Raw genomic sequence first — 23112 nt, forward strand, 5'->3', positions numbered from 1 at the left:
CTGAGCAGTGGAAATCCATTTGAGGCAGCTCACCGATCTTACACCTCTCCGGGTCGTTGGGGTAATGCAGGAGGTCTCTGGCGAAGACTGGGTTCCCAGGGGGTTCAAAGAGGTTGCGGCCATCTTTTATATGTGGCATCGGCCTGTAAGCAAATCAAATCTTAGTGGAGATGATCTGAAAATTATTTTAACAATACTATAAATACCAAACTTTCTCTAGTTCCAGCTTCACGTTTGTGATGATTTCTTTTCTTTCTCTCGTGTGAAAATGAACTGAAGATTTCTGGGTTTGGGACTCTCGGTGAGACGAAACAAGACATGAAGGCGCAACCTTGGGGGCTTTTTGGAAATTGTGATGAGCATGTTACACAAACTTATTTTACTCTTCCTGAGGTTTCTTCCATTTTTTGGAGGAAGGTTTTTTCTCATCCGAATCGAGTGTCTATGGACAGAGAGTGTCGTATGTTGGACAGATTGTAATATTTGTGATATTGGGATATATAAATAAAATTGACTTCACTTCACTGAAGGTGTTAAACAGTCTGTGCAAGAAGGAGGTGCCACATGATCTTTAAATGACTGTTGTTGGAGGGATTTGGGGAAGGAGACGGCTTAACAATTAAAGACTATAATCAACCACACACAGGAATCTCCGCAGGAAAGCAACTCAGTTGCGTGAACACAAATATAGCTTTAAAGTGCAGGAACACTTGACCACAGCATTGAGCTTTATTTAAAAGAAATCCATCATTGACGCAGAAGGTGTACCTGTTGTATCGTGGCACAAAAACACTTTCAAGGGGCATGACCTCCTGCCTGCCTTGGGTGTCGGCATAGATCTTCTTTGCTGCTGCGGTCGTTCTGGTGATGACGCATTTCATGTCACCCCTGATCTGCCAGGAGATAACCCACGCTGCGTCGTCGTCCTGCACAAACGCCAGGTGGCCAACCTGCATTCAGAAGGTAGAAGCGTAAAACACACACAGCTCTGGAAAATAAACTGTGCAATCTGTGAGAATACTTTCTTCAGTCTGGCTAAGCTACTCTCAGACTCACACATTAACATAAACATTGATTGGACACCTCTGCACTGTCTGTCACCATTTCCTGCAATGACACACTGGGTGTTTAAGGTGCTAATACAACAGAAAAAGTCCTTCTTTCTTATGACATTACCATCCCCAAAACATCCTGCTGCCCCCCGAAGTGATCAGTGTTGGAGAAAACTCTTCTGGGTGCTTGTAGGATCCTCTGGGCTTCTGTATCCTTCTCTTTTAGGAGTCTGTCAATATCTGGGATCTACAAGAAAACATGCAAATGTCACCTCTCTATAAATATATATAAATTAGATCATGATGTCTACATATACAGAAGTGTGAGTAGAATTAACATCTTATACATACAGTTTGTGCTATTTCCACTTTCTTGTTGATCAACAGAGCTCTGATGTCAGCCTCTTTTCCACTTGCACTCTTGTGACTAGCTACGATGGAAGAAGTACTTGCAATTAGAGACCATTTCAAACACATATTGGCAGAGGCAGAAATAAAGCAAAGACAAGCAGGGCTGGGTTTGTACTTCAATACTTTCTTGGTCGAAATGCAACAGCATGAGGATGGGAAATGAAGCAAACGCGCGCAAGTGCCAAAAACACCAGTTCCTCAAATGGCCACTTGAGGCTGGCTCCAAAAGCGAGTCAATCCCCAAAGACCCCCCCCATGTTAAAATGCCCAACTTTACAGTAGAAATAATCATGTTTACAACCTGGTACAAAAACAGTTTTTGGTCTCTATAGCTAATTTCTCCGTTCATGAAAAGTGTACACGGGGTGAATCTTTATATAACTCACCCGTTTAAATTACATTAAGGTTTAAGAAACATGATGGAGCAACATGGCGGACTCCTATGTAGATATGAAGGGCTCATTCTATGCTAATGAAAACACAATTATTCTTAGTTTCAGGTGATTATACACTAATGAAAACATAGTTATGAATATTATATTCCATTTCTGATAATAGATCCCCTGAAATGTTACACACTGTTCCTTTAAGAACTTGGGCTTGTTTGTAAAAACAAAAGAAGTGATTCTATTCTTTGATGTAAGGTGTTTCAAAACTATATTGTTTTGGTATTGAAACTCACTTATTGACAGTAATGAGAAAACATTTCCAACGACACCCATTTGTCCGGTAGCACACTGCATATTAGCTCATTTAGACCAAAAAAAAAAAAGAGGATAAAAACTTACAGGCCAGCAAAGTAGCGAGTTCATTATGGTCAGTAAACATGTCTTTGTATTTAGCAACAGCAGTAGTGAGTTCATCTTTCTTCCTGGACAGCTCAGACATTTTCCGTTGGTTCTCTGCATCTAAAACAGAGAAAGATAAATAGACAAACTTTAAAAGTTTAGTTCACGCAAATTAGAAATGAAACCTTTGCAAAAGTACGACATGCAGATTACTCTGCACTTACGTAGGAATGGTGGTTACTAAGAAACTTATTCTCCAGGAACTCATTACAGAAAAATATCCGTGATAAATGAGAACATTTGCTCCGGCTGGTGGGCGGTGCTTGGCATTTCCTCAACTGATCTCAACATGGCGGCCTGGTCACAAACTTTCTCATTTTACAGCTAAACAGTTCACTACAAGATGATTCTGAAAACATCTGAGGAGATAAATAGTCATTACAGTAACAGTATACTGATTCATATTTGATCAGCGAAGTGAAAGAGGAACGATGTTGGCGCTGGGAGACGGAATTGTGAAATAGAAGAAAGATTTGCTGCTATGGCAAGAAAACCACAGCGTTTTTGATGTTTCCTCGAGGGACTACCGCGACAGGGTGAAAAAAGAAAAAAGCTGGCGTCAAACAGCAGAGGCACTTCAGCGACCCGGTGAGTAGGCTACTGCCGTTAGCATCAAGCTTCCCTCCTGATCACACACATCGTGAAAGACGACCGGCGATGAATGGTCAGGGACCGACGTGTAGTCTGACTCTTTATGACTCTTAATCGCCTAATCTGACATAGTGACCATCGTAACCGAAAGTATTGTGTAGTCTGAAGCAGGCATAAGAGACGTATATCTCAAAACCTGAGCAAATGAAACCAAAACTCTCTGCATGGTTGAATACCACTAAGGGTGAGTGAGAAAATGTGATTTTTGTAAATCACAATAAGAAAAGAATATAGTGATTCCTCTACTCAAACTTAGACTGCTCATCATATCACTTCAAACCATCTAATAATATGATGTGAAATATGAGTCACATGTCACATTCATGCACCTATTACAGCCCAAGTTTTTTTTTTAAATCATACCATTGTAAAAAAGGAAGAGGAGCTCAAAAGCAGCCAGCGACATGGGAACCATCGACACTTCAGGTTTGAAGAGGAGGATGTATGCGCTTCCATTCTCCCCGGGGCTGTTCTCCATGATAGCCAGCCTCTGTGCAGAATAAATTATACAATTATCATATGTGTGACGTGCATCATGGTGCCATTACAAAAATAAAGGCTGTGGTGTGTCCTATGACGAATGGTTACTCACAGGGATGTGGGCCTTCCCTTCAACTAAGCTCATTTTCAAGCTGTTGGTTTTGCCTTCGAACACAGGGAGGGTTTTGTTGCCCACTTCACTGAAGTTCTTTATAGAAACGAACACGTTCCCGTCCAGGTCCTGCCCCGCGGGGTTTCCATATGAATCCTGGAATCAGTGAAAGAACTCAATCAGGCTGTACATCAGCTGATAAACATCCAAATTACAGCTTTAACTCTAACAGGCCCACAATAGACCTGTTATTGGCTTTTTAAGGGAGTACAGGGGGTCTTTAGGAGGAGATAGTTGACACTTGAGAATTGCTAAAAATGATCAATAATCCCTCCAAAATAGCGCATTAAGACACCAAGATCTTGAGGAACATCATAGAAAAAGCCATGCTGTGATTTGGGATCAAAAACTTTTGACGTTTGGAGATTTCTGCAAGAATTGCATTTTTCAGCGATTAGATGGCGAGCACTTCTGTTGTGTAAACTTCTCAGAAACCCCCTTATTGTCAATCTAGCTATGAAAGCCATCCATCCTCTAAATGCTCTAGGTCTCTAGTTTGTGGCTGTAAAGTTTCATGAGGCTGTAATTATCCTAGAGGTCACCACAGGTCATTTTATACAGAGTGGTCAAGTTAAAAAAAAATTGTCTTAATATGGGTTGAAAAACGATGCAATCTGGTTGCCATGGTAATGAATTACGTCTGACTATTAACTATCATAAGTAAAACTGTGTGGAGAGGGGGCTTTAAAGACAGTGATGTCTGCCGGGGTCTCAAGAGGGTTCAAATTCACACATCTACTTGTAAAGCTGATTCACATGTATGCCTTCTAAAGATATGAGCTCACCATTATCCTCAGAGTCATATTCTCCACCAAGGTTCGGTTGGCGATGACATTACTGTAGGAAACAACTGGGGTTGGCGGCTGAGAGTCGGGTCCCAGTTTGACAGGTTGATTGGCCACCACGTTTATAGTAATCTAGGAGACAGGAAACAGTGCTGAGGTTAGTCATTCCTCCCAGTGAGTCAGGATGATGACCTACACCCCTGCTGCAACTCAATGAACTACCACTTTCCTCTTGAACGGTTATGAGAGACAACACCGTGGAGACGTCTCCATATGCTTTGTATTTTTTCAAGTCAACTGTTAGGTGTGTGGAAAGAACTCATAAAGTTGCTGTGGTGTTCCAGATGTTGGGATCAACCAACCTGATTACTGAACAGGACATTTGTTTCGACGATTTTTAGAGCGAACTGGATGGTGTGCTTTCCAACATGTTCTGGGATCTCTTTATCTCTGCAGAGAAAGAAAGCAAAAAATACATTTTATATTATATATATATATATATATATACAGTATATACAGTCTATTTACATTTCTTAGGTGCTTTCTCCAATCTCGCCTACTTCAGCTTTAACAAAAGGAACTGTATATACATATATGGAAATAAGATTATATTCACCAGAAGTATAAAACATTAAATGTCCTTTATAAATTAAAATAAAATACCAATAATTTGTGAGGGAAATGTATTAATAAATAATTCCTGACAATGACTGATGTGTTTGCCTTCAGGACATCTCTGACTACATACATACTGAAAATCAAACAAGTGTATGATTCAACTTTTCCACATGGTCTAGTGTTAACAAAAGTTAACAATAACTCGTAGTATCGAATCGCAATAGATATCGAATCGGCACCTAAGTATTGTGATAGCCTTTAAATTGGGAGATAGGTGTATCGTCCCAGCCCTAATGGACACAGGTAAATAACAGGTTAACGCGAGTGAGAGAGGAGTGACTTGGACTTCTGCAGAAGTCTGATGTTTGCCTGACATCTCGGCTGAAGAGAACATACAGAATAACGTCCATAAAAGCCATAAAGAAATTCGAGACGGCAATATTTCCATTCCTTGCATAGAAGTGGGAGTTCTCGAGACAAAAAATAATAATTTGCTCCTTCGTACACGCCCCTAAGCAAAACGTTTTTTTTTTATTGCTATACTTTGTGCACTGTGAAACCGAACCAGAAAATAAATTAATTTCACTCTGATTGAGACTAGCAAAAAAAGCCAGGCCAGCTGTTCCCTCCTGCTTCTAGTCTTGCTAAGCTAAGCGGCTGCTTACAGTCATTTCATATTTACCGTACAGACATCAGAGTGGTATCAATCTCATCATCCAACTCTATCCCTTTAAACTTCCCGCAACAACTCAGACCGAAGCAGACAAGATGTATAAGCATTTTACCTGAAGTGAAACCGGTCATTCTTCTCGTTCTTCATGGGTTTACTACACTTCAGCTCAGTGGCCTAGACAAGAGAAGCAGCAAATAAGATATTAGTTTAAAAGAAAAGCGAATAAGAATCAGTGACAGTCCTTCTGCTGGTAGTCGGTCACTCACCGCTTGTGGAGGCTTTTTTCCTGACGGCACTCCCTTCCACAGATACATGGACGCAGCAGCGGGGTTGAAACTTGTAATCGGGCTTCCTTCATCAGACACCACCATCACTGAGAAGACTGAACAGACACACAAAGCTATGATTGCTAAGAGGCGTTAACCTGGTTGTATTTAGGCTGCATACTCACATTACCACCAAATGTGGCCCAAATCCAAATTTGTTTTGCTCTCATGAGACACAGATCTGATGTTTTCAGAGTAGTGTGGACACAGAAATCAGATTTTTTCCAATCAGATCTGGGCCACTTTCATGTTGTTCTAAATCCGATATCTGATCACTGGCCATGCGACTGCTGTGAGAACAGTCGTATCGGAATTCATGTATGTTTTTTAACATTATACTTCGATGCGCAGTTGCAGATCACTCACCATACAGTGTCGGAGCGGTCGGTTTAAACTACAGAAGAAGAAGAACCTCTCTCTCCACAGAACTATGACAGTGTGTTACCTGACCAAAAATACTTTTTCTATATTCCATGTTCTTCTGCTAAACTCTGCGCGTCTCCCTCAGTAGAACTCCCATTTAAGACGAGCTTTATCTGGGAAACATCACGTTTAATCACTTTACATGGAGCTAAAATTAATACCTAATTATGTTTATGTTTACAGAATGAGTTAGTGTCTATACGAGTCGTAAGAAATCATAAGTTATATTTTTAGAAGGATTGTTTGGCTCTGTTAATCTTAACAATTTGTCAATGGAGGTTTTGCTCCGACAGCAGGAAACAGTTGCAGAATTGATGTATTTAAAATGTAAATTAATAACTTATAAAACAGACTTTTCATAATTCACTCAGTTCCTCTGAAAAAATTGTGATATTTCATAAAGCAGAACTCTGATTTAATAAAATCATATACTTTAAAAAGTGATTGGATGTGCTGACTGGTGGTGTTTTGGGATATCAAACAGTAACGTTACACATCTTACTTTAGTTTATGTAACTTAGTACACAGAAGAGCTGTTAAAGTTTAATATCAGCCGAAACGAAAAGTCTTTCTTTGGGAGTCTTACAAAGTCATACATTATGATTTAGGAGTAATATCTGTGTAACGGGGAACTCTGATCTGTTAAATGAGCAATATGTTAATGAAGTCTAGCAGTCACTGGAGATCCGCTCACACTGATGTCAAATATGGGTCAAACATGAACCTGAATGTGAACAGTCTAGGCAGAAATATTGGATCTGGGCAAAAAAGAAATCTGAATTGAGTATTAAAGCCTGTAATGTGAACGTAGCCATATTGAAACAAGAGTTACAGTAGAGAGGCAAACCTGGGAAGACGCCTCCAGCAGGAAACATGGCATCGGTGTTATACTCCACTGACAGGCTGACAGGTTTGGTGGGATCAGGGATCACAGTGAGCTTCACTGATGGACCAGGGATCGGTTTCTGGTTGAGGGAACCTTTAAACTCCAGCCGATAGTTCCCCCTAGTGGAAAAACAGGGTAACAACACTCCCAATAGTAACTGGTGAGACATAATGTCATGTATACAGTAATGTAAATGTGCACGACTGATGATGCAACCTGATTTGGGGCACTACCCTTATTGTATTATGATGATAGTAAATCCTTCCTTTATATATAGTATTATAAAGTGACACTCACTTTGGTCCGCTCACACTATTAACAGTGAAAGAGGCTTTCCCTTCTGCGTCCACGGGTTGTGAGGTAACAGATGTCATCACCTAAAACAACAAGAAGATCTCGTCACATTTCTCCACTTAGATCATTTTGTACGACTCAGAAGTTGGTGGCCATTACTGCCTTTTTGAAAAGTATAGTTTACCAGTACAGAACAGGTTAAAGTGCTAACAGATAACTTTTCCCCTAGCATTTCCAAGTGGTATTATTGTTGGTGCCGATCACCGGGTGGCTTTTGTTTTCTTCAGAGCCTAGCAACTACGAAGAAACAACCCTAAAAATCACAATTTGAACTATAAACCCTGATCTCAGTGCTACAATAAAGGCAGAGTAAAACACCCAGCACTAAGTATTATAAGTAGGCAGGTTTTGTTACTTACTGATCAAGTATAGGGTGACCATATTTTCAAAACACTAAACCCTGACCCTTAAGTGAACCGCACGCTCAGTGTCGGAGCGGTCCGTTGAAACTAAAGAAGAGGAAGAACCTCTCTCTCTACAGAACTACGACAGTGTGTCAATCAGACACTGATAATATGTGTTACCTGACAAAAAATACTTTTTCTATATTACTGACTTCTTCTGCGTCATGTTTCACTCAGTAGAACTCCCATTTAATAAATCAGCAGTTACAAAAATGTGTAAACTGTGTCGTCAAAGTAGACGAGCTTTATCTGAGAAACATCACGTTTATCCACTTTACATGGAGCTAAAATTAATATTGAATTTTGTTTAATCATGTTTGCAGAATGAGTTAGTGTCTATATGAGACGTAAGAAATCATAAATTATATTATTATTATTATTACTTCCGCCAAGGCTAAGGGCCTTGAAGGAGGTTATGTTTTCACCAGCGTTGGTTTGTTTGTCTGTCTGTCTGTCTGTCCCTCTGTTAGCAGGATTACTCCAAAGGTTCGCGATGGATTTGAATGAAATTTTTTGGAGGGGTGGAGTGTAGCAAAATGAACAATCCATTAGATTTTGATGGCGATCCGGATCCAGGAATTCGTTTAAGGATTCCGATCAACCTGAGCATTAAGACCATAGGGTATAACACATGCGCAGGACCCCGCCTCCTTCCTTCTGAGAGCAGAGAGATACGTGTGCTAATGTGTGGCGAGACGCGGTAGATGACGGGATGACAGAAAACGTAGTGTAACGTTATACAGACATAACAAAGCTGCTGAATGAGAGAGGCATCTGCCGATACGTTACACGGAAACACACCATGTTAATAACAAGCCGACCACCTCACGGTACCGCCAGCTGGGAGCTGTGATCGTTTTTTTAAGTCAGGCACCTTGCGGAGGTCTGCGCTCTCCAAGTGCCATTCTAGTTATATTTTAGATTTTCAAAAAACCCATTGACTTCCAGTCGAGGGAACTGGAGGAGCTAAAATGCTAACTCATTTCCGTTTTTTGGACTCATTCCTGCACCACTCTATTTACAGAATCAAGCCTTTGTTTTTCCGGGAGATTGCGACCCGGAGACAGACAGTTGTGCAGAGTGAAAGCGAGGCTTATAGGGAACCAACCTAAATGCCAGTGGTGTCATTATTCTATAGCCAATGCATTGTGCAACATTTAATTCATAATGATAAGTTAAAGCAAAAACATTGTCTATCACCACTTTAAATGGTACGCGTTTGTATTGCTTGTAAAGCTGACCTTCAGTGTCGAGGGTAAAGACTTCACTTGTACCACAACCCTCTGGTCTGTAGCGGGGTTTCCCCACTCGTCATACAGCTGGACGAGGAACGGTGTGGCGATACCTTGGTCGTTCAACACCTGCAAAGGCTTGTAGATAAAAAAACAAACAGTTTAGCTGCTGAATAATGAAAATATAACACAATTGTGAACTAAGAGCATCAAAATCATTTCTTTATTTAAATATTATTACTGAGCTGTAATCCCAACCAGGGAAGTTGTGATTACATGGTCAGCTTCTTAGCCAGTGAACCTCTTGTCTTACCTCCACTGGCCCACTGACAAGTTTAAGCTGAGCAGGGACTCCGGCAGTCAATTTAATTATGACGCGCGCCACATAGCTCCCGTAGGTGAAGCACAGGTCTCTGGGACCAGGAGTCCCAGCCTGGAACTGCAACCCCGTTACCAGAAGACAACTGCTCTCCCCCTGATTTCAACACACAGAGTGAATATCATTCATCAGTAATTAGTATCAGTACATATACACAATTAGGGAAGAAGTATTCAACATACTCGATTAAACCATATTTGAAACAAAATGCCCAAATTGTGACGGTTCCATGTTTTCAAATGGGAGAATTTGCTGCTTTTCTTGGTCTTACATTTTAGTAAATTATTGGGATTATTACTGTTGTTGTTGTTCAGGCAAAACAAGACATTTAATGACAACATATTGTGCTCTAGGAAATTGTAATTGGCATTTTTTCTGATTTTCTGATGTTTTACAGAACAAACATTTGATCTATATTCATGAAAATAATTATTAGTTGACACCCTAATATTTTATATTTATGATCATTATAGGTTTTGCAAATTTAAATCAAAGTAACTAGTAACTATAACTGTAGAATATATTTAGTGGAGTAAAAAGTACAATATTGCCCTCTTGTGGAGTAATTAAGCAGCATAAAATGTAAATTAAAAATAAAGTACCTCAAACTGATTTTCACTAATAAGTAGCATAAGTTTACCACACAAACAGAAGAAATGTTGCATCTTAGTTAGAGCTGCTAGACAAACAAATAAAGCTTATCATCATATTTGCTGCAGTATATCCTACAGGGGAAACACTTCCTTCTAATGAGTGCATACTCAACAGCTGGTATTCTACAACAAAGCCCATCCACTGCCTGTAAATTCACAAGGGATGAAAACATTCAGGCAATACATCAAAGATCTTCTCGGTCAGGAATGTCTCTGATACCAGGAGAGCAGAGAAGGAATGTTTATTTAGAGAGTCCTTTTTAGTCTTAAGAGGTTCTCATCAGTGCAATTCACATTTTATGACCTTGTTGGCTTAACTCTCTCATGCATATATCATGTGCTTGGCTTGTTTATGGTGCAGAGGTTGAGGAGGGAGAGATAGAGGAGACGTCCTCGCCTTGGGAGTCACGGTATGCAGGAGTAAGGGGGCAACTAAATCTCATCCCACACATTGTTATATAGGACAATACAGGACATTTGGACCCACAACTCGCTGCAAAACATTTGGAATACTCCTCATGAGCTAGTTAGTAGAAATTTTGATTTTATTTAAAAAAAATAATAATAACAACAACAACCTAAAAGTTTGTAGAAAGCTGAGATGAGAGAGAAAACAGCACGAGTGAACAACTACATTTTAATTCCGGGCTGAACAATTCCTTTAACCCTTTGAACACTGCAATAGAAATGGTCCGCCAGTGCCTACGTTGGTTGTTTTGCTTATTGTGATGTCAGTTCTTGGAGTATCTTCAAATACTTAAAACCTGTACAACCTAAACTACAAGTTTATGTCACACAATAAACTATAATAATTGATAAATGGAATTGTGTCAAAATGGTTTTTTTTCATGAAATGTTATTAAATGAACACACAAAACATATAGATCCAAAAGATGCATGAACAACATATTTCTTAGCACTCCATAAGTTATTTGAACTATGCACATTTTCTTGTTTTTGAGATATGCTAATTTTTATAAGCAGATCGAGTGCAAAGATAGATTTGTTACGTTCCGCATATAATGTAACGTTATGACGTCATCACGAGCGTACAACGTGACGACGCGAAAGACAAAAGCCTTGGCTTTCCGCTGCAAAAAGAATTAATGCTCTAGCTATTATGTTTTTTATTTTAGATCAATTTAAACAGGATCATGTAAACAACGATGTCTCGCGGCCGCCCACGGGAGGTTCATTTTTAAAAGGTTGATTTCTGAATTCTAAGTCAAGTTGTCCTTTAAGTTTCTGTGTCTCTTTTCCTACCTGCCATCTGAAGACGATGGTCGATTTGTCCAGACCCTCGGCTTCCACGATCATGTCCTTCTCACAGGTGGGGATAAGCGTCTTGGTTGCATTATCATACTTGTCCACAAGCTCCAAACCTGTATAAGGAAAAAGAGATGTTCAACCATGTCCTCAAAAATAAGATTTTTGGGGGTGATTAGGTTCATACTCACTGATGTGTCCAGGTAGGATTTCACCCAGCTTCACTTTGTCTTGGAGTAGAGTTGCTTTCAGGCGTGTTGGTTCATCTGGACGAGGCCTACAAACCAAACAAGCAGGGATGTAGAATTTGAAAGATACCAGTCTGGATATCAAAAGAAATGTCGACATTTTGGGAAATACTCTTATTCGCTTTCTTGCAGAGAGTTAGGTGAGTAAATCAATACCACATAAAGCATAAAGCCTGGAAACGGGCTGCGTCTGAACCAAAACATGTTGCTTTTACACTTCAGTTTTTGTAAATATTAAACAAAGGAAATATGTGTTAATTATTGAGCTTTAGAGGCACTGATTTTTTGACAGCCAGGCCAGCTGTTTCCCTCTCTTTCCAGGCTTTATGCTAAGCTAACAGACTGCTTGCATATTGTAGTGTATAATCAGCCTTTTAACTGTTATAATATATTTTATTTACTACTGTGTAGAAGGCAAAAGCCGTTGCAAAAACATGTCAGAACATGTTCTCTGTGCCCTGTGTGAACTACAATGGACCTCTGCCTCTCCTGTTTTCTATGTGAAACCACCTGCATGGGTCTCTGATGGTTCAAGGTTGAGGAGTGAAAGAATAGAATATCGAAAGTGTATAAAAGAGTAGGAGGAAAACAAGTGTCAGACTTTTTGATTCCACTCTGCAGACTGGAAGTCTCCTTCTCTCAATAAACAGACAAGGAACTCAAGAAAACAATGTCTTCATTTGCTTATTGAAAAATACTACAATATTTAGACATGAGAGCATCTTCTCAGCTCTTGGCAAGAAAGAAAAAAAAAGCCTATTTCCCAACATGAACAATTCCTTTAAGCTTGCAAACTGAGGCTGTCGCAGTGATAATGACTGGCTCATTATTATGACTTCAGTGCTATATAAATAAGCTTTATTTTTAGGCTATTATGAGGTATAGTGTTGCTTTTTAAATGTCAAACATGACAGTTTTAAAATTAATTAAATATTTATTTATTGTTAAGGGCAGTGTAAATGTAATTTTGGAAAATGTAAATCAGCTACTATACAGCGCCCAGGGAGCGGTTTGGGGATCAGTACCTTGCCTAAAGGCACCTCGGAAGTGCCCAGGAGGCAAACTGGTACCTCTCCACCTACCGATCCACACCGGCGAAAAACCTCCAATTCGCAAGCCAAGTCCCGTATGGACTGAGCTACTGCTGCCTCATGAGGCGCAGCGTATTGTCAGCTGGGACGCTTTGGTTACGTCTGGTTGCTATGATACGGGATATCTGCTTAAGTAAATGGTAGAGTACTTGCTCCGGATGAAGGGAAGGCTGAAGTACGTAGGGAGAGAGGACGGACCCGCCGGTCTATGTGTATTAACTTCTCCTCCGCTGTTGTGTCAGCACTTGCAGCCTACAGGTTATTACTGTTGGTCTTTATTGTATTTGACCCACCCTTCCTCCATTGTGATTGGACGGCTGGGTAAATAGTGACAGTGACATCAAACGTGCACCACTCATGCGGCACTCCCATTGCAAAAACTGAACATACTGTAGCGGTTGTTTGCCAACCCCTGTGGTTGGCTTGTCAATGGTGCGGTGTTGTAATACTGTGGTTATTGCGACAGCCCTATTACAAACACTGAATCACAGCTTTGAGTCGGGTTTGTGTGTCTTACACTATGTGGAAGGAGACGGACACACTCTGGTCTTGGTAGGACACCTGGTAGAATCGTTTTTCCTGCACCTGCGTGATCACCTGTATGTCAGGCAGCTTCCCCTGGACCAGATCCTCCATATTTACATCTCCCGTCCAGTTAACCTTAAACACAGTCAGAGCGAACAATGGAAGTTCAAATACAAGGACTGATTTACTGCAGCAACATGGTTTCTTTAATTTATCACCACACCATCTGCATGTATATGCCAAGCACACCTTGATCATGGAGGCTATTTCAGCAGTGGGAGGAACCGCTCTACCAGCCTCATCATACAGCTTATAGAACAGGTTCTTCAGCAAGCCTCCAGCCAGCCAATCGATCTCCTCCTTGTTTCTCAGCACCAGATTCTCGTCATCCGCGCTACAGATCTCCATGTGGGAGACTCTTGTGCTGGGCACCACCTTCAGTGTCCTCACGACCAACGCCATCTCCTTCTGACTCTTGTGAGAAAACAAAGAAGGAATGGAGACATCACGATCAAAGTTTTAAATCGGGGAATGTTCTACAGAGCAGAAAGCTTTGCTTTATTTTAACTTACAGGAATCTCAAATTGAACTTTGAGGTTTTGTGGTTCTCCGTTGATTATTTTCAGGTTTATGGGCTTTGTCGTCAGCTGTCCAGCTCCTGTGGTGCTGCAGTCCGTTGCTACTGGTCTAAGCCCCTCAACCTGATTCACAAATAAAAGGATGAGGATAATTCAACACACAGTATTCACTTATGTTCATTCAGATTATATTATTAAATCAAAAGAAAGAAGGAAAGAGTAGGCCCAGAAAGAATGCCTGTTGGGCTTGAGTTTGCCATGTTATGATTTGAGCATATTTTTTATGCTAAATGCAGTACCTGTGAGGGTTTCTGGACAATATGTGTCATTGTTTTGTGTTGCTGATGATTTCCAGTAATAAATATATACATACATTTGCATAAAGCAAGGATATTTGCCCACTTCCATGTTGATAAGAGTATTAAATACTTGTCAAATCTCCATTTAAGGTACATTTTGAACCAAAAAATGTGCGATTAATCACGATTAATCATGGACAATCATGCGGTTATATATTTTTCTCCTGGAATACACTGCAAGCTAAGTTGAAACAAGAAAATCTGATTGCTTTTGATGAATTTAAAACATTAATGAAAGACCTAAAAGCAGAGTCGATGGGGAGCTGTCTGTGTTTCTGAATATTTTCACTTTAACGTTGGCTTCAAACACTTGATTTTAATGTGTTTTATATGATATAATGCTATGTATTTATTTTGTATTTGTTTTATGTTGTGGCGTCTGAAACTTGAATGTATGTTTAAATGCTGCTGTCTTGGCCAGGTCTCTCTTAATCTCAATGAGAACTACCTGGTTAAATAAAGGTTAAATAAAAATAAAATTAACTGATTGACAGCCCTAATATTTTTCTTTATTCTGAAGTGCACTTACGTCCTTTTGACCCCAAATAATTCAGTGTGTTCAGTGGTAGATCTTTTGTTTTTAATTAATAACTCTGGATTGGTTTAGACTTCACATATGCCCTTTTGGCAAAGAGCTTTCATTTGATATATATAACTAATTTTGACCTAAAAAGTCCCTTATGTCCCTCTGGTGCCCTCGATATAGTCTGAGCTATATTCCCACCAAAGAGAAATGGTCAATAATAAGAGAGAATCGTCAGTTTGAAGTAAAATTATAGAAGAAAAGAAGTATAGTTTTGAAAAGTGTGTTTTGGCATGGGGTTAAAAATCAAGTGATGGCACACAGAAAGCTACCACAGCTGCAATGCTATCACATATTTTCTAGCATAGGGGTGTATACCTTGCCAAAAAATCAGTATAAGAATTATTCCCTCAAGATTTTACCAGTGGCCCAAAATTGGGGTCCTGGCTCACGGACTATTAGTAGTCCAACATACGTAGTGGGGTGCTGAATTACGGTCCGATTAATCAAAATGCTACTCTTATAGTTGGAAGTTTTGACACCGTCAGTACCTGGCAGCTGACGATCTGTTTGGGGTGAGCGGTGATGTTTCCGGCCTCATCGTGAACTTCAACATTAAACGTGACAGGCTGTCGGTTCTCGACTGTGATTGGGTCGTCTTCTGGCGTCACATGGAGGGAATGTGGATTACCTGAAAAACAGCGTCACGCATCTGAGAATTATAGTGTGTTCAGTTCGGCGGTCGATTATTACACAAAGAAAGAGAAGTTGCTAAAGAGGCACTGGTGACAAGATGGTGGTATGATCCATTTCTTAACGTCCAGCAGATTACCATTTCAACAACAGCTGGATGACGTTGGATATCTTTACAATCCCCCGCCTAACTGTCAGTGGGGAGTAAGCGGTTTGTCTGAACTAAAAAGACACCAACAACCAAAAATCAACAACTGTTGCCTCTTTTTTTAATTACTCGATTCATCTTTAATTCTATAAGATGCTGGAAAACAGTCCAAAACTTAAATATATTTAATTTACAATGATATAAAACAGGGAGAGAAGGTAAATCCTTCCATTTCAGAAGCTGAAAAGATTAATCGATCACTTAATCGATTAATTTGATCATCCAAGTAATCGTTTCATTGTTCTAAATGAATAACTAAATGCAGTCTTACCTGGGAGAACACTGATCTTGATAGTCTGCGTGTCTTCTTTCAGGCCAGGCATGGTCACTTTCAGGTCATACGTCTGCAAAATAAAATACAGGAAGGAAATAGATAACGGAGGAGAAGCAGTGTCTGTCTCGTCTGTCTCTGTCAAGCAGATGTTCTTTGTGTCAGATGTTGTACTCTTGTCTACAGAGCTGATAAGTGATATTCCTTTTTTTTTAGAGCTGTCAAAGGTAACGTGATAATAATGCGTTAATGCAAATTTGTTTTAATGCCACTCATTTCTTTAACGCATTAACACAACTTGTGATTTTTAGGTTGTAATGGGCTCAGTTTTAAAGATAAAGAGAAGATACTGGCATCATATGAAACTAGGAAACCCAAGGAATCCATTGGTATCATGTCATACTAGCTTGTTGGGAAGGAGGTTAAATAACGCTCCAACCTTGCGCTAAATTTTGGCGAGGAAAAACTGTCGTGGCCATTTTCAAAGGGGTCCCTTGACCTCTGACCTACAGATATGTGAATGAAAATGGGTTCTATGGGTACCCACGAGTCTCCCCTTTACAGACATGCCCACTTTATGATAATCACGTTTGTATCTAACTTGTTTGCATGTGATTTTACAGCATTAGTGAAATGTAGGTCCTTGTGCAAAATCATCTAAAAGATCCTTCTTGTCTACACTCTTAGTGCTATGTTTTGTTACATAAATTACACCTTGTGCATCAACCTTTCTAGTAAATAGGCAAACTAATGTCTTGTGAGAGGAGAGCATATTATTTTTCTAACCTTTGATTGTTGGTAATTCAGGACTTTTCCTCTCGCTTTGACACTTCTGATGGTGAACGTTGTCCCACGGTTGTCCACTGTCTCGTAACTCAGATCCAGGCCACTAATTAATAATAAAGATAATGTTAATGGGACAAGAGCCAACTCCCACATCTGGCAAAGTAAAGACAGATGATCTTTATGATAAACCAATGATATGTACACTTAGTTCAGGTGTTTTGAAGTGGGGTTGTGTGAGGTATCCATAGTCAGTGTATTACCTACAGTAGATGACAGTCGGCGCGCCCCCAGCTTGGGGAAACAGACAGGAGTTACCCATGGAAGCAAAGCAATGTACTGCTGAGGATGGGGCCGGCAGCAAAACCTATTTTAGATACCTAAAAGAAACGGTAACCTAAAAAAATCAATATCAGTTTAAGTGTGCGCTATATTTGGAATATTTCCACTGATTTACCTTGCCGTGAGAGCCACTTAAACTGATATTGATATATTTTAGGTGAGCCTCTTTTAGGTGGCTAAAATACGTTTTGCTGCCGGCCCCGTCTGCAGCAGTACATTACTTTGCTTCTGTGCGGTAACTCCTGTCTCCAGACTGGTGGCGTGCTGACTGCCATCTACTGTAGGTAATACACTGACTATGGATAAGTACCTCATACAACCCGACTTCAAAAGCACCAGAACTATCCCTTTAAACTTACAAATCAGTTACATAAACGTGCTGTTCTTCAATAAAAAACACATGTCAAAACAGCATTTCAAGTAACAAGAAAAGAGGGTCTTCTTAGTAAGCTGTCCACTGAAAACACAATAAAACTGAGGTTACATGTTTTCAAATAAAGTGGAGTGACCCACCTGCATTTGAGTTCAGGTTTGAGATCAGGAGGAGACGTCACCGAGTGGTCATAACCATCTTTTATCAGCAGAGGAATGTCGAACGGCACTCCAATGCGAAGAGTAGTGTTCACTTCGCCGATAACAAAACTCTCAGCACTGCCCTCTGAGAAGGATAAAAACAGTGGAAATGTGTGATTAGGGCAAGCAGAAAGCATAACAAAATATGACATTTGAAGTTTTGTGGTTTTCCTTACCACTGATGGTGAACTTGAGTTTGTAGCTTGGGAGCTCTCTGCCTCCAAAGGTAGTCGCATTACTTTCATTTATCATAGTACTCAGGGTAAGAGTATACTTCCCCAGGTCGGTCAGTTTCTCTGCCAAAGACGAGATGTTAAATTATAATAAAAACGTGATCTTTCAGCAGATAAAAATCAGAACATCCAAAAAGTCACCATAAAATGACAAAGTTGACAAATAAAAAGAAATGTACCAATCTTGTTGACATAGTAACCCCACTTTGCTGAATGTCGGGCAGGAGGACAAGAGAAAACCTCCTCATCTCCTCTAGGGCCTACATATGAAAGACAAATAGAGTTTACTACAACATTCAGAGGAAAAAAAAACACTGTTACAAACTGTATACCAAGAAAGAATTACAAAGTAGGGAAAAGTATAGTAAGCTGAAAGAAAATTAAGTAGCAACAACTTTTTTTAGTCATTTAACAAGCGACAATTCTCTAGTTCCCACTTTTCAAATGTGAGGATTTGACGCTTTTTTGTCGTAAATTAGAGTAAACTGAATATTATCAGGTTTTAGACTGTTGGTCAAAAAAAAACAAGCAACCTGACGATATCAAACTTGAGCTCTGGGAAATTGTTAGGGCTGCAACTAATGAATATTTTCATTATCGATTAATCTGACATTTATTTTCTAGATTGATCAATTAATCATTTGGTCTATTAAATGTCAGAAAATAGTGAAAAAACGTCCATCCCAGTTTCTCAAAGTCCAAGGTGATGTCTCTAAATGTCTTGTTTTGTCACCCACAACCCCAAAATATTCAGTTTAATACGTATATTTGAGAGGATGAAAACAACATTTTCTAACATTTTTGCAATAATCGATTAGTCAAATTATCTCTGCAGCTCTAGAAACTGTAAAAGGAATTTTTTACTAATTTATAGTCTGAATGGTTAATCAAGAACATAAACTATTAATAAATAATTTAATCTATATATTAATAAGAATTATTTGTTGCAGCTCTGCAACAAGGAAAGTCTATAAAACAGAGCACAAGAGAAACAGTAAATATGTTTCAAATTTAATAACAAAACTCCTAAAGTTATGAATATGATTCTATATCATGGATTTGCATCCACCACTTTCACTGGCATTACAATATATAGTTTAATAATATACCTCTCAGTTATCTTAAAATTACAAATTCATTGTGTATTTAACAGTTAAATTGCTATTACCTAATAATTTGAGCAGTAGCTTCTCTGCATCATCATTCTTAAAGCCCATTAGCTTAGAAATGGAAAAAATAAATACTTTATGGTGAATCTTTTTCTCTGCTAATTAGTTGGCTTACTGCTTGTAGGTTTTATCTTTAAGAAGTTAAATAACGCAGCATTACACCTTAAATATTACACCATCTGATTGAGCTTTTCAGATGTTTAGAGGAGTGGGTTTTGTTTTTCTTACCGTGCTTGACGATTTTGAGCTCAATAACCAGTTTTTTCCCTGCTTGGCCCACTGCTGGCATCTTGGATACTGACTCTCCCTTCTTGTTTACAATTTTGATTTGGAATGGACCTGAAATGATGTGAAAGTGAAAACACAAACCATACAGTGTGACGTTTGGGCTCCATGAAAAGGGACGTTTTTTTATTATCATGTTTCTATGCACATTGCACACCGATGTGTGTGTGACCGGCGTGGTGTCCAAACAGTGAAGCAGTTTACCTAATGGAGTCCCAGCTGGACGAACAGCATTCATTGGCCAGGGGTTCCCTTCTGGCCAGTCCACTTGCAGAATATCTGGAAGCCTGGAACAAATAAATACAATTTACTTGAGCTGATAAAGTCTCATCTACTTAAACTAGTACATCTAGTCAGGCGGAGGAACACAAATTACTTCCAATTGATAACACGAATGCAGTGCCCGTTCAAAGCGCTTGCCCGTCCGAAACGGGCTGATTGCTCGGCCCTCAGAAGTTCTGCGTGCAGCGTGGTCTAGTATGGCTGCTTGTACCCGCGAAGTGTGAAACGCCTTTTTTAAGACATTTAAAAGCTTCATAATTTGTCTTTTATGTCATAGAACAAAACGTTAAAATCTCTTAAGCCCGTGTTAACCACAGACCTTACTTCAGGCATCTAACTAAAAACCCAATGACTTCCAGACGAGGGAACCGGAAGTGCTAAAGTGCTCACTCATTTCTGGGTTTTCGGACTCATTCCTGCAGCACTCTATTGAGATACTGAGACCCAGATTAGATGCTAGAAGTATGAGAGCATTTCCCCTAACTGCTTACTCACTTGGCGGAGTCATTGTCGATGTATTTCTTGATGGCTTCTTGTGTGGCCTTCTTGTCAATCTTGGAAATGGGTATGGTCTTGATCTGGTCGTGAAATGCTTTGGGTTCCTAGGAAAAAGATTTGTTTATCAATATCAGGCTCAATACAAGTAAACTCAAAAAGGTAATTTGACGTTTTCATTGACATCAAATGCTTTACATATTACACCGCATGTATTCCTCTATTTAGATGTGGAAGAGAAGCGATTCCAGATAAAGTTTCCTGCGACTTTAAACCTGGGCGCTCCAAGTACAAGAGTTCTGTGGCAATTTTTCCTTTATTGAACAAAAAAATAGCTTAAACTACAAGGAAAGATAAAGAGAAAGAAAGGAAAGACATGCAGGAAAAACTTGAGTCATACTTTTATCACATTATCAAACACAAACTCCGTAGTTTCTTCCTTACCAGAGCCACTTCAACCTGTCCCCCGGTGGCATAGACATCTCCCTCGTGTTTTCCATACAGCAAAAAACGAACCACGCTACAATACACAATGGGCTGCGTTTTGTGAGACTTCACCTGTATGAGGAAGAATGTAGACATCAATAGAGAATACAGAATAATCAGAATATACACTCAGAAAAAAGAAAAAAGAAACGGATTCTCACGAGTTGGCCTTCTGTGTAGGTTTTGCCGTCCACTTCGATGGAGGAGAACGTCGCCCAGGGATGCTGCATTATCTTACTGGGCACATCTTCTCGTGTTATGGTCTCCTTATAGCCCAAGAACTTCACTTGCTTGTCCCACTTCTCATGACAGTTTCTTAGCCACTGCGTAAACTCCCTCTGAATGGTGACCCTTTGATTCTGTGGACATGGAAATGAAACAGTTCAGCAACGCCTGGCGGTTATTCTCGCTCTTAAATTGAAATAAATGGACTGAAGCTGCATTCAAATTATGATTTTTGACCACTAGGAAACAGATCTTCTACGGCTGGTTTATTTACTTTATGACTAACATGTCAGGTCTTCTACGGCTGGTTTATCTACTTTATGACTAACTTGTCAGGTCTTCTGCTGCTGGCTTATCTACATTATGGCTAACTTGTCAGCAAAAGATTGCATAAACACCTACGTTTCAGACGCAACAACATGAGCACTGTATCGCAGTCATGTTCATAGTCCAATATTCACTGACGTTTTAGCTCCGTTTTGGTCTTAATCAACTCCTGATAAAAACATCTGGCAGGGTGTTTAACTTGCTAGGTGCAGGACGTTTATTTCAATTCATTGCCTATTTGTGCTGGGAAGGTAAGGTAGCCTCGGCTTCTCTTAAATGTTAGCAGTAGTGTATTAGGGGTGTAACGATACGTTGATATATCGATTCAATGATCACTATAGAGACTGAAGAACTGCTCTTTTCCTGTGGACACTTCCAGTAATAAATATCAACGACATCAATAAAATAATTGTATACACTAATCAATCTTAAATATATATTGTATATCCACATCTAATACGGAGAAAGATTCTCTAATGTGGTGCTGCGATTTGTTCTAATCAAAGAGTATCTGTATATGACCACCTGTCCATTAACAATGCGTGTGAAGATGGTTTCCTTGTGCTTCAGTTTCAGCTCCAGCTCCATGTAGGTAAGCTTGTTCGTGCTGACTTGGAATGTGTCGTCGGTGAAAAGCGCCCCCGAAACTCGATTGTAGCACTCTGCGAGATCCTTTGTTCCTTTACTCGGAGAACACCAGTCAAACCTGTACAAACGGACAGCAAAAATGTAAAAAAGACCAACATACTGTGTCAATTCTTTAATAACTTAAGTGAAAGTTGCTTTCTTGCTATTCTTTTAAAGTTGAAGTGGAAAGAAACAAAATAGTTAGAGTATTTACTCAGACACCGTGGTGTAAGGTATGAGCCGTCCATTCCAGAAACAGTGAAATATCGGCCTTTCTCCTCTTGCGTGATGCTGGATTCCAGACTCATTATTGTCATCCTCATCATCAACAGAGGCTGATAAACAAAGGACCAAAATAAAATCCACAATTTCAATCCAAAGCCGTCATATGTCATAAAGTATATTCAGTATTTTAGAGTTTGAATACCTTGCACAGCATCGGGGTCTTCGGGGTACGTCTCCTTGTCATAGAGGAAGGGATGATAGCGGATAACTCCCTCCACCGTGCCACCGTCTTTCTCAGAGGCCTTAAACTCAAACGTGTCTACAGCAGAACTTATGTACAGAGTCTGCATGTCGTTGTCAACTTCCCTTAGATTGAGCGCACGGGGACACTTGGGAGGCTTCTCACGCAAAGTGATCTGTTTAAAGAGAGATAGGAATATTAGCTGAGATACACTGCAATAAAGCATAAGTACAAAGTAGAGTCACTCTTGTCAACAATTTAAGCTTTTAAGACCATTAGCCTCACCTGAATGTCAATTTGATGATCTGAGATTGTAGAGCTAGCAGCTCTCATGTCCTTCCCATTGACTCCATGAATATAATAGTGATATATGTGACTGAAATATGGACAAAACAGATTGTTTTTTAATATGAAATCAATCAAAGCAGACAACCTGGGACCTGTTAAAGTGGCAGTAGGCGGAACGTTTTTGGCATCATTGGGCAAAAATTCCATAATAAACCTTCAGCATATTGTAATACAAGTGTTCTGAGAGAAAACTAGACTTCTAGCTCTGTTTTCAGGCTTTTAAAAATCTAGCCCGTGACGGGAGACTTTGGCCAATCACAGGTCATTTCAGAGAGAGAGCGTTCCTATTGGCTGTTCATTCAATGGAGGCAACTGTCAATCACTCGCAAACTCCGATCAAACGGTCAAACTAGGCAGCGCTG

At 39.7% G+C, this 23112-nt stretch overlaps 1 protein-coding gene across 1 annotated transcript in view; it reads right to left on the minus strand.

The window, feature by feature from the left end:
* Nucleotides 1–23112, minus strand: part of smchd1 (structural maintenance of chromosomes flexible hinge domain containing 1) — a 32726-nt gene that overhangs the window by 2705 nt on the left and 6909 nt on the right. Inside the window, exons 9-43 of the mRNA XM_037757155.1 lie at nt 22688–22778; nt 22364–22577; nt 22151–22271; nt 21835–22015; nt 20919–21116; nt 20716–20829; nt 20272–20378; nt 19699–19781; nt 19438–19548; nt 18220–18300; nt 17984–18103; nt 17748–17892; nt 16896–16998; nt 16110–16182; nt 15489–15628; nt 14050–14178; nt 13727–13951; nt 13470–13612; nt 11805–11890; nt 11611–11729; nt 9629–9790; nt 9325–9453; nt 7623–7702; nt 7287–7444; nt 5957–6072; nt 5803–5864; nt 4762–4849; nt 4400–4531; nt 3555–3710; nt 3326–3452; nt 2252–2371; nt 1404–1483; nt 1177–1299; nt 769–950; nt 34–143 (exon numbers count right to left, since the gene is read on the minus strand). Of these exons, the coding sequence (XP_037613083.1) occupies nt 34–143; nt 769–950; nt 1177–1299; nt 1404–1483; nt 2252–2371; nt 3326–3452; nt 3555–3710; nt 4400–4531; nt 4762–4849; nt 5803–5864; nt 5957–6072; nt 7287–7444; nt 7623–7702; nt 9325–9453; nt 9629–9790; nt 11611–11729; nt 11805–11890; nt 13470–13612; nt 13727–13951; nt 14050–14178; nt 15489–15628; nt 16110–16182; nt 16896–16998; nt 17748–17892; nt 17984–18103; nt 18220–18300; nt 19438–19548; nt 19699–19781; nt 20272–20378; nt 20716–20829; nt 20919–21116; nt 21835–22015; nt 22151–22271; nt 22364–22577; nt 22688–22778 (4409 nt within the window). The remainder of the gene's footprint in view (nt 1–33; nt 144–768; nt 951–1176; nt 1300–1403; nt 1484–2251; nt 2372–3325; nt 3453–3554; nt 3711–4399; nt 4532–4761; nt 4850–5802; nt 5865–5956; nt 6073–7286; nt 7445–7622; nt 7703–9324; nt 9454–9628; nt 9791–11610; nt 11730–11804; nt 11891–13469; nt 13613–13726; nt 13952–14049; nt 14179–15488; nt 15629–16109; nt 16183–16895; nt 16999–17747; nt 17893–17983; nt 18104–18219; nt 18301–19437; nt 19549–19698; nt 19782–20271; nt 20379–20715; nt 20830–20918; nt 21117–21834; nt 22016–22150; nt 22272–22363; nt 22578–22687; nt 22779–23112) is intronic.

Source organism: Sebastes umbrosus, chromosome 21 (assembly GCF_015220745.1).
Source record: "Sebastes umbrosus isolate fSebUmb1 chromosome 21, fSebUmb1.pri, whole genome shotgun sequence".
In the NCBI taxonomy this organism is placed as follows: Eukaryota; Metazoa; Chordata; class Actinopteri; order Perciformes; family Sebastidae; genus Sebastes; species Sebastes umbrosus.